Source organism: Anabrus simplex, chromosome 3, assembly GCF_040414725.1.
Source record: "Anabrus simplex isolate iqAnaSimp1 chromosome 3, ASM4041472v1, whole genome shotgun sequence".
In the NCBI taxonomy this organism is placed as follows: Eukaryota; Metazoa; Arthropoda; class Insecta; order Orthoptera; family Tettigoniidae; genus Anabrus; species Anabrus simplex.
In genome coordinates this window covers 266,347,580-266,359,150 of record NC_090267.1, presented here as the reverse complement: position 1 = coordinate 266,359,150, position 11,571 = coordinate 266,347,580, and the positions used below count along the sequence as shown (strand labels likewise).

Sequence of the window (11,571 nt, the reverse complement as noted above, 5' to 3'; positions counted from 1 at the left end):
AGCTCTCTTTTGCGCTGGCAAGGAAACCCAGCTCGCTGGAAAGCTGAACAGCGGTAGTGCGAGCGGATTGTCAAGACAGCTGTACTTGGCTTGGATTAGATGTTCGCAATTTTTTAAACATTATAAAAAGCATTCTAAGCAATAATTAGAAAATGTTAATACAAAGTTCTTTACCCCAGCAGCAATGGGAGAGATGGGGTTCAGTGCACGCCACTGCTGTTATGAGATTTTTTTCATGTTCCTCTCCATATATGACTTCACTTGTTTATTCCTTCCCAATACAGTAACTGAATTAAGCCAATCAAGTAGCCAGTACCTTAATTCCAGGTATGCACCTCACCTCTTTTACACATGCACTTAACGCACAAATATTGGAGCATACACCTCAACGACCACTAGTGTATTACACAGTTTTTATAAGACAGTATTCAGACAACTTGCTTTTGATAACAAGTTAATTGAATGAATGCACCAAGAAAAAAGAAGTTGATGAACTTATGGAGGGATTTCTTATAAGGAAACAAAATTCAAAGGATAAACCCAAGAAATAAACAAGTCTGGGTACATGAAGAAGCTATAACAACACTATGACTACACACAAGAGAGTTCTGTTACTTAGCACTGTTTGTTTGTTCACCCTTTTGTTTCTTTGAACCATGTTTTCTGGGCATGTGTCGAACGAGATGACATTTTTGGATGAAACTCATTCCACATAGCTCACAGGTGTACGGCCGTTCTCCAGTATGAACCCTAACATGAGGGGCAAGTGCCGAGGGATCTCCGAACCGTTTCTCACAATATGAACACTTATAATCCTTGGTCTTGCTATGAGTCTGCATATGTCTTTGCAAGTGAGATTTCTGAGTGAATTTCTTTCTGCACGTTGGACAGTGCTGTGTCCTCTCGCCACAGTGCACTGCTTCGTGTCGTACTAGACCACTCCTTTCACGAAAGGTCTTTCCACAAATAGGACATGAATGTCGTTGTCGCGTCCTGCCTTCTGTGTGGACTGAGATGTGATAGCCAAGACTCACTTTTTGCTGGAAGGTCTTCCCACAGTATTTACAGGAATATGGCTTTTCTCCACTGTGAACTAATGTGTGTCGATTGAGTTTCGATGGAGTGCGAAATGATTTTCCACACTGACTGCAGATGTGTCTGTTCTTGCTCAGGTCTTGACTAAATGTGCCCCGAGACCGACCAGAAGTCTTCAGGGACTGGCTGAAAAGAGATTAAATTAGAGTAGTTAGCCCAAGTCAATCTCATTTTGCTTCTGTAAGGAACAGAATGATCATCAGGATGAATGTCATAAGTGCAAATGCATCTCCTTATACATCAAAATAGTACCATAATAATAAGAGTATTCAAAAAACAATCTGAGGAAGCATCTATACATCAGGAAAGTTTCACATATTACTCTAATGCAGTGTCCACCAACTGGCTGACGTGTAACGTCGGAGAGCCTATGTGACGTAAGAGCACTTCAGCCGTAGAGTGGGACGAAGGTACTGCCTCGCTTTGTAGTAGGCATGTGCTGTGCCGTACATAGTTGTGTTAGTAGTCGTAGAGTACACTACATAAGCATGGATGAACCAAGCACATCTTTATGGGAAGATAACAACTGTCAGTTTTAAAGATGCACTGAAAAAAACAAGTTTAGTTTGTATTAGAAATAAAGTTGCTGTATAACTCCTATTCTACTTTATAAAGTTATGTTAACATACAACGAAGTATGTGAAAAGAAATATGTACAACACATACCGCATTGTACTACCCGCAGCCCTAGTCTTTCCCCTACTAATGATATTGCATTTTCCCTCGCTCCTCTCGCCAGCACTTCTCAGGTACTTCGTTCGCTGCCCAGGCAGAGAGTGTGTGACGAGTTAATTGACATCACACGTACAAGCAGTTGGTTGGCCCTGCTTTAATGTGTCTTTAAGAGGAACACAAATTCACGAACAATTAAAGGAGTACATTTAGAATGAAATAAATAGTTTATTGTCTAAGTACAATGTCAGAGAAAGAAAAAAGCAATACTACACATTTCAAGAAAAAGCAGCAAACTGGTACCGAGTCAAAAGCAACACTTCATTATGACATCAATGCTGGTTGAAATACTCTTTTATATCAAACATAGAACAATATGAACATAGGCTCATCCAGTTGAGAGCTTTCTGCTGAGCGCTGTTGCCGCCTTAACAGACTGGTGACAGAAAGGGAGATTTGACATGTCCTATGCTCACATGTACACACGACGTTCTCCTTAAACACAATGCACTCCAAACTGAAATGCATGTATGTGATAAAGCCCTAATCCTACAATTATCCATGCTTATAACGAAGTTCACAAATGGTTGTAATTAGAATATGTAACATGAAAATGGCAACAAGTATTTATTTGGGCATGTCTGCTTATATATAGGAATGTTATCTCCCATTATCACCCATTGTTTGATACGCTCGTCTGCAATGCAAATTTATTTTAAAACTGTTATCTGCGATTATTACGCCATTGCTGGATCCTCCAATTTGTTCAATTTGTGGATCAATAAGTTGCGGGCATGCGCATCACGGACTTCTGCTCGGTGCGCACTGGTCGCTGGGAGTAGTGAGCTCGACTTCTCTTTCGGCTGTAGTACAAGATGGCTGTGTCAAGGCATGTGCACTGGAAGACATTTTTGTTTAGTTGGAGCGTGTTGAAAATGGAGTGGGGCACTCCAGGATAAATGTGACAGAACTAAGGCTATGCTTTTAGTTCAATTTGTTATGTGTGCTCCAACTTGTTTTCAATTTATTAGAGTGAAAAGAAAAGTGTAGAGTGTGTTAACCATTACCGGTGTGCCTACCTTATTAATGTGCCGTAAGTCGTAAAATGAGATATTTACACAAATATGTAAGTACTGGAAAATCATAATATTTTGGGAGCTCTCCTAAGGCCGTGGAATATTTGAAGTAAAAGACTTTATCGTGAATCTGACCTATATATTAATGGACCTATTCGGTAACCGTTTGCTTACGTAATTGAACTGTGTTCACTTCTGCTGGTGAAATTTTCGTAAAAGGGACCAATTCATCATCAAGATTAATTTTTTAAATATTCTGATTATTGCCTAAAATCTCGAGATCTAATTGTAATCAAATTGTGAGGGAGTTTGGAATCACTAGTTATGCGTCTATGTGGTTGTGTATTGTTCTATTTGTTTAAAATTATCTTATCGTTCGTGCAGAATTGTCAACTCATTCTTCGGGATTATTATTAAATTTTGGTCTGTATATTCCTTTCTAATTTTCTTTGTTCTTTGAATTTGCTTTCTAACTGTGCTGTTATTGCGTGTGTTGCCCAATGTTTTGTTATGGGATCGTTATTTGCATTTTTCTGGGGTCTAAATTATATGATACCTCATGCACGCATCTGGCCTTATCCAAAGCCTCTTCTATTGAAAATTAACTAAGCTTTTGGTGAACTGGTTAATGAAATGTAAATTAATTTCGTACTGTCATCCATGATGGTAATAATTATAATTATTATAATTTTTTTTTTCCTATAACGTTGAGTCTGCGAGGAATTGAAATTTGCTTGTCGACTTTTAATTTTATACATGCCATTCGGTTAACGATCTCTTGTCATATTCTCCCCACTGTTTGTGGTCTTATCCTTTGTTATTTATTGCGTCATTGGTGGGCACGCATTAATTTTTGGCGGCTTTGGCTACTTTTGAGGAATGATAGCTTGGCTTCGGTAACGTCTAGTTCCAGTTGTGTGCGTTCGTGCTCTGTTATTAATTGTGGAACGTTTATATTATTTTTACATTGTAAGATTTAACTTAGTTGGGAAAGTTTTCTGTTATTTATTTATTGTCATTTGAACTTCATTTATTTATTTATGTAATTCTTATTGCTGTTGGAGCCCGGTGCACGTGTCCATGTGTATTGATTATTACTGATGTAGAATGTATAGCAAATTTCAATTTTAAACAGTTTACAGAAGCTGCAGGCCCGTATTTCATTTATCAAGTGGGTATTATTTTTAAGTGAGATGATCATCTAATTAGTGGTATTGATTTATGAACTTTCCTTATGGTCCAAGTAATTATAATTTATTAAAATTGGTTGCAACCTTCTCAATATTTTAGTTTTTCAACATTTTAATTAAAGATTATTTATTCATTTATTTAAAGAGAAGATTTTTAAATATTCCAAATATTTAATTTTACTGAAATAGTTTGTGTAGGTATCAGCTTTTCATTTAATTCTATTTAAAATTCTTTAAGTGGCATTTGCTCTTCAATTAATTTTTCTTTCAGTTTTGTTGGTTTTAAAATACATATTAATTGTATATATATATATAATGAAATTTAAAAATATATTTTTCAAGTAAATTAATTTAACTTTTAATTTTGCTTCTTATTTAATAGTTCGCGATATTGACCTGGCAACCTCTCGAGCATTAATTTTAAGATTCAGTCATCTTTGTTCCTTTATGATTGGGTCCTCCATGCGTTATATTTGATGCTACTGCCCTCAAGGTGAGTAATTCTGTGATTTATGTTAATTTTGCCATTTTTGTGTTTTCATTGTTGTGTCCTGTGCCCTTGGGTGTTGCAGAATATGTGACATGTATAGAGCAATATCTCTTGGACGATGTCCTACAGAAGTTATTTGTGAACGAAATACTCAGTCTACGCGAGACTGTGTTATTATTTCATAAGATGTAATCTACACCGCATACCATTCTGAGTAAGATTCCAGTGGTGTCTTTATAAGGTAAAATAAATACATAAATTAATTGAATGGAGCAACTACTTGTTTATCAGGTTAACCCATATTAGCACTGTTAGTACTATTATGAGTACAATTCTGCATCTGAAAGCTTCTTTACAAAGCCATCACACTGTAAATTACATTTCTCACCTGACTGTGAAAACTTTACAAGTAATACCACTACCAAGTGTTTAACTGCTACTTGGCTTGCAAAGTCTCATTATGAATACAAAACTTCAGCCTACAGCATGTATTCATCTTCCATAACACTAAACTGATACCGCAATACTGTCACTCTATAGCTTGTATTTCACCCAGAGAGCTTCTTCAAACACACTTCCCCAGTGAACCTAAATATTACAGTACCTTCTTAACTTTCTCACTCATATGGGACCAGCAGATGTCCCCTCAGTTCAAGGGAGATGGTATCTTCCAAACACCTGATCGTAGAATCACCAGGTTTGGACAGACAGCTTCAGAATTTTTAGCGCTGTCTCATAGCATCACCAAAACAATTGAATCTGTAATGATTTTTGAGCGCAGAAAGAAATATAGATATTAATCTAGGCAACGCCTCGCTATTCCATTGGCTGGCGCGGATGGACGAGCAATATTAATCTAGGCAGCGCCTCGCTATTCCATTGGCTGGCGCGGATGGACGAGCAAATCTGGCTACTCCCTCATGTTCATAGCAGTTCTGTGTTTAGTATAACTCTGTTTGACAGTTAGAATATTCATCTCATCTCTTCTCTTCTAGCCCCATAACTATATCATTACATCAGTTAGGCATTAGACAGCCTCTGGTCAAGGACTGATTAAGACTGACAATTTAGGCAATGTCTAGCAAAGCCCAATGCTTGTAACTGAGCAAGTTGCCTATGCAGTTAGGGGCGTGCAGATGTGAGCTTGCAACTGGGAGATAGTTGGTTTGAACCCCACTGTAGACAGCCCTGAAGATGGCTTTCCGTGGTTCCCCGGCTGTACCTTAATTAAGGCCATGGCCACTTCCTTCCCAATCCTATCCCATTATTGCCATAAGACATATCTGTGTCAGTGTAACTTGTATCATTATTATATGGCATCAGCTACCATGTACAAGCATTGTAATTTGACACCATCTGGCTGTCTGCTCATCAATATGGATGTTCTGTTTTACTCTAGGCCTACTAGATGGCAGAGCAAACCGAATCTCTCTTGGGCATCTATGGTCAAGTTTTGATGAATTTTGTTGGGTGAAAACCAAATGTGTCACCATATATCTTTTACACGTTAACAGCATATGACATGGAGTGTTGAAAGGACTTTTGACCGCCCTTCAAAAATGCGACTACCTCTGTTGGCACTGTACCACTGATCCACAGAGGGAGCTAGAATCAATGTGCACAAAACATTTATAAATACTGCACATCTTCATGCCATCTGTGCTGATGTTCTCATTGTTTGAAAGGTTGAACCTTTCCTATTTTTCCTCTTAAAACTATAATCACCACCACTACCTCAGACATACAGTGCTGACAAGATATCTCCTTTTACATCCAATCTTCTCTACCACAACAATGCCCCCTGGTGACTAATTTCTGACATAACATGGTAAATTCTGTTAGGAAAAAGTGCAATGTTAATACAGTTCTGAACAGACACAAAATGCTAAAGATGTGTATGTATGTTGGGTATTCAGCCCAAAGGCTGGTTTGCTCTTCTACAGCTCCACCAACAGCTGTCATAGATAGCTTAGGTGTCACTGAATAGGCATACTAGGGAAATGAGGAGTGAGGTAGTTTCCCGTTGCTTTCCTCAATGAGCCAGAAGTTGCTATTACATATCAGTCTGCCAAGTCCACTGAAATGCATGCACCAAGCGACCCTATGAGCGATATTTTCACACCATTCATAACAGGGACTGGCTGCATAAGGAACGGTATTACTAGAATCGCTCATACCTCACTTTCATATTGTCAAAGTCAAGGAAGAGATTGAGACAGGTCAATGAAAGTAACAAATTTATTCTAGCCCATACCAGGAGACATAGTGCACTGTAAACACTACATCCTGCCAGCAAAGGCATATGCTAAAGATAAAATATGGAAAAGTCATTTTCAATGCATGTATATCATATTTAGCATAATCTTCACACAAGAATGTTTACAAATAACTCTGTGCTGAACAAACACTGTTTGCAAGTTGTCTTTTAAGAGTCCAGAGCAATTAGTACTATCCTATCAGTAATAATTTAAATACCTTCAATTTTAAATTGCTTGGTAAGAAAATAAATACGTATAGGCAAACCAGAACATATAAACTAGTACAAGTGACTAAAAATAAGATCCAAGACAGGGGAACACAAAAAATTATGGTTATCTTCAAGCAAAATATATTTAATACGCACATTTTTCAATAACAAAACAGGATGGTTACATGTTTATTAAATAGGTAAATGTCTTCAGCTGGAGGAAAAAAATAAATAAAACATAATTATGCAATCATTGTAACATATTAAAACTATTCAAAACACATCTATGTATGTGTTTGAAAACAGGAATGATTCTTAAATACAGGCTTATTCTGAAATACACTGTCGGCAGCCCTGAAGATGGTTTTCCGTGGTTTCCCATTTTCACACCAGGCAAATGCTGGGGCTGTACCTTAATTAAGGCCACGGCCACTTCCTTCCCATTCCTAGGCCTTTCGTGTCCCATCGGTGCCATAAGACCTATCTGTGTCGGTGTGACGTAAAGCAACTAGCAAAAAAAAAAAAAAAAAAAATCTGAAATAGTTAAAAAGTGGATAACTACAACTGATAAAATACAACTCTTAAAGGCCAAATTGCTATCAAAAGAATGAAATAAGGATTATAAGTACTGAGATTAGTGAAGTGATGAAATAAACCAGTCTGTGCTTATCTGCTCATTACAATGTTATTCACAATAGGTTTTTAAATCAACACATTATTCTGTACAACGTGCAACAACACACCAAATTATTTGCTTTAAGGGCACGTGTCTGTGAAGATCATAGTAAAATAGTGCAAAATCACTATACTTGCCATCATAATTTGAACAGATACACTTGTTCTAGGTGGACAAATATTATTATGTGCAATGAATGAACATTATAGATTGTTGTTATATCATTAATTGTTGGCTAAAGTTCATTGTTAATTTTTTATGAGAGTTTATTCCTTGTGATGTTTTCTAAGATTGGAAAATCACTCCAAGCTGTCGGAAGGATACACTCGGAAACTACTTGTGTGATATGAATGATATTTTTACAGATGCTACCCACAGCATGTAGATACAAAGTAGACTACAATCATGATATGCAGTAAAATAGTTATTTTGTGGGAAAAGTTCGAAAATTGTTATTAAAATTTTCATAATTTTTTTGAATATTTTAAGGTCTATTTTTCATGAATAAAGAGTTACGTTCATGATTGTAGTCTACTTTTCAGACAATAGCACACTAAAACTGTGTGCCGAATTTCAGTGTTCTATCATTAACGGTTACTGAGGTAGTAAAATAAATATTCTTGAAAAGTACAATTTTTCAGGAGAGCCAATCAAAGTAAAAATTTAAGTTTTTGACCAACCCTTACAGTTTCGATGCATTCCAGCTCCATATTCCTCATGATTTTGGACACACTCATCATCCTGCTGTGTTTTCTTATTTCTACTATTTGTTCTGGCTTCTTTAGAGCTTTCAAATACAGCCCTCTCAGCGTCAATTACCCTACGACGATCAACTGCAGCTAATGCTGAGGCCATATTTTACCCTGGGGATATTCCTAAAGACTCCAGTACCTTACATATGGATGCAGCACCTACATTGAAGTAGATAACTGCATCCAATACGCCCATTTTTAGGGTGGGAAGACCAACAAATACATTTTTTGGCACACGTTCTCAAATGCAATGATGGAAACTCTAATTAGGGCTCTGTGTTCGTCCATGTAAACATTTTTCCAAGAGATTTTTGGCACTAAGATCTATATAAATAGGTTTTATGGCTTCAGTAACAACATAAGGTAATTAATGTTTATGACAATAATCTTTTACCCTCTGTCTTTGCTACCTGGTACCCACACCAGAAGTCTGGACCTGGAGGACATAACACATGTTGTGGGTGGTCATCAGTTGATGGCTTGTGAATTAAACTAGCCCATACAGATTTTCGCATAGCTTCCAAATTACCCTTGTTTCTCCTTATAGCTAAGCCATAGTACAGTTTTAATAAGCCCTGAAGGAGGTTTTCTGTGGTTTCCCATTTTCACTCCAGGCAAATGCTGGATGTTTACAAATAGAGAATTTCATGCACGCTACTATACAATACAATACAATACTGGCTTCTGTTTACAACCTAGCACGTTGCGGTGGCAGGTCTAAGAGCAATCTATTCTTACGCAGGGCAGCTTTGGATAAAATACTACTTACCGCTCTCGGATATCTTCACTGGTGGAAAAGTTATGACACTTTCAAATGTTTGACATTTAAAGGGGCTTGGCTACTTAGCGCAGACATTCTTAAAAACAACATTTAGGACAAAATATGCTTGCTAACATATGTAAACTATATATATTCTGAAAGAGAGAACTCCAAAGAATAATAATACATGAAAATCAAAAATTCAATTTTTTGAAAATAATTCACGTACACGTGCCCTTAATGATGATGTCCTTACTCCCGACAGAGTGTGTCTGTTGTGTTTTCCAACTTTAAAATATTACTACGAACGACCAGACATTCTTATATTAATTATTTGCTTATGACATAATATATAAGGGCAGCTGTAACAGGCCTTCCCATTGCAACATTGTATTCAATATGCACATATCAGCTGCAGTAGGGCTGTGATACAGATTACTTTTCCACATAGTCATCATGCATGTCCAAATAACTTGTTGCTCCGGTACATCAAGGAATCAAAGCCAGCATAGAAGAACCCTGTGACAAGCCCCCTAAGCTATGTCAGGATGGCTAGCTGCACTTCATCGATTGTGAATCACTGGCCACCTGGGTGTCCCTACAATGGTCTGTACAAGTAAAAATCACTGGGCATGATCTACAGTAGTATCTCTCACCAGTAGCAATGAAACAGGCCAGATGTCATCTGGTGTCATGGAGCAATATGGTATCTGTGCAGTCCTGCTCGTTGGTAACAAACTGCCTCTGACTAGCTTTGTCAACTATCCTGTATTTCAACCTTATTTTGATCCAAATCCTGTGTCCTGTATTTTGTAGCATTTATCTCGTATTTCTGTTATAAATTACTTTTCTTTTTCTTTTTCCATATTAGCTTCCAGTATTCTGTTGGTAGCCTAGATAGACTTGATGTTCTGTGCTATGATGTCATTTACACTTCACACCCGTCTTTTGCTTCCATTCTTCTTCTTTCTTGTCAATATATGCATAGGGATGTAAAAGCAGCACACGGTTAAAGGTAACATTAGAAGCCGCGAACTAACCTCTTGACAAAGCCATTGGTCTGTGAACAAGCAAATGTTAGAAGCCGCGAAGCGGCTTTAGGCCTCTCTTTCTTATTAATATTCAATCATAAGTAGCGCAATCTATGCTTTCGACTGTTCAGAATCGTAATTACTGCATCGCTACGTTTCAACTATTTCAACATGTTATTATTTCTCTTTGGTTTGTTCATATATAATCGTGGCTGGCGGTGCCACGGATGGACTCTGCCATCTCCTGAAGATTTGCCTTATGAAACGTCACTCCCATAATTCAAGACAGCCGGATATTGTTATTCTTATTCGTATTTATTTCATATTCTTATTCTTTTACATTGCCTCATTCTCTTAGGTCTTTTCATCACGTAAGTTGGTCATAACTTCTGGCTGTCTTGAATTATGGGAACAATATTTCATTGGCGTAACCTTCAACCAATGGCAGAGTCCATTCGCCCACCATCAGCCATGATTACTATGTTATACACTTGCGGGAGTGCTACTGAACTTTTACGGAGAACAAGCATGAAATATACTTAAAAATAAGGGTCTGTGTTTCAACAGCCGCAGTTATCAAAAGAATGTTTCCAGTTACAATGTATTACATTCGGAAGTACAACTCGTAACATACGCTAGTTATCAGCTGATGGTTTGGCATGCCTTCTACAGCACGATTTTATTCGGAAGGAGTGGCTTCTGCTACATGTACACCAATTGGGAATATCAGAGACCATCTGGGAATAGATTTACACTGTTTAGACTCTATAGTTGAGAACGAAATTATTTTTAAAAGATTCAAAAAGCTGAGACCTCGTGTGCTCTTGATTGCAGTGCATGGCTCAAAGAGAATGAAGCATGGCTGACGCGACTGATGAGAGATAGCAGTGAAGATGACGTCACTTAGAATGCCGACACGCCGGTAGCAAGGCAGGAAAATTGGCGGCGCAAGGCGATAATTCAAATGAAAGCAGTGATCAGGTTTACTGTATGGTAGACCTACTACTGAACTGACAGAGACAAATGACTGGCCATTAAGTTCTTTTGTATCAATATTTAATTATATGATAACACGATACCCTTATCCCTTTCTTCTACGGGATCGAATATGAAGTGAGACGAATCTTCGTAGCGAGTTTTTACGGCCATATGCCCTTCCTAACGTCAATCTCACCAGAGAAATTAATGAGACGTAATGAATGACGTGACATGAGTAACTAAAATGGACTTTTATATGTGCCGTACGCTTAAAAGTCGTGTTCACCATTTTTTTGTCTTTTTTTTTTACGTTTAGAAATACTGCCTTCCGATGAAAATAGCCAGTACCGGGCGAGTTGGCCGTGCGCGTAGAGGCGTGCGGCT

At 37.7% G+C, this 11,571-nt stretch overlaps 1 protein-coding gene across 1 annotated transcript in view; it reads right to left on the bottom strand.

Annotated features, from left to right (window-relative positions):
- Positions 1-249: 249 nt before the first annotated feature.
- The window catches only part of LOC136866229 (zinc finger and SCAN domain-containing protein 31), a 62,581-nt gene continuing 51,259 nt past the window's right edge, over positions 250-11,571 (bottom strand). Inside the window, exon 8 of the mRNA XM_067143015.2 lies at positions 250-1,221. Within this exon, the coding sequence (XP_066999116.2) occupies positions 612-1,221 (610 nt within the window). The 3' untranslated portion in view covers positions 250-611. The remainder of the gene's footprint in view (positions 1,222-11,571) is intronic.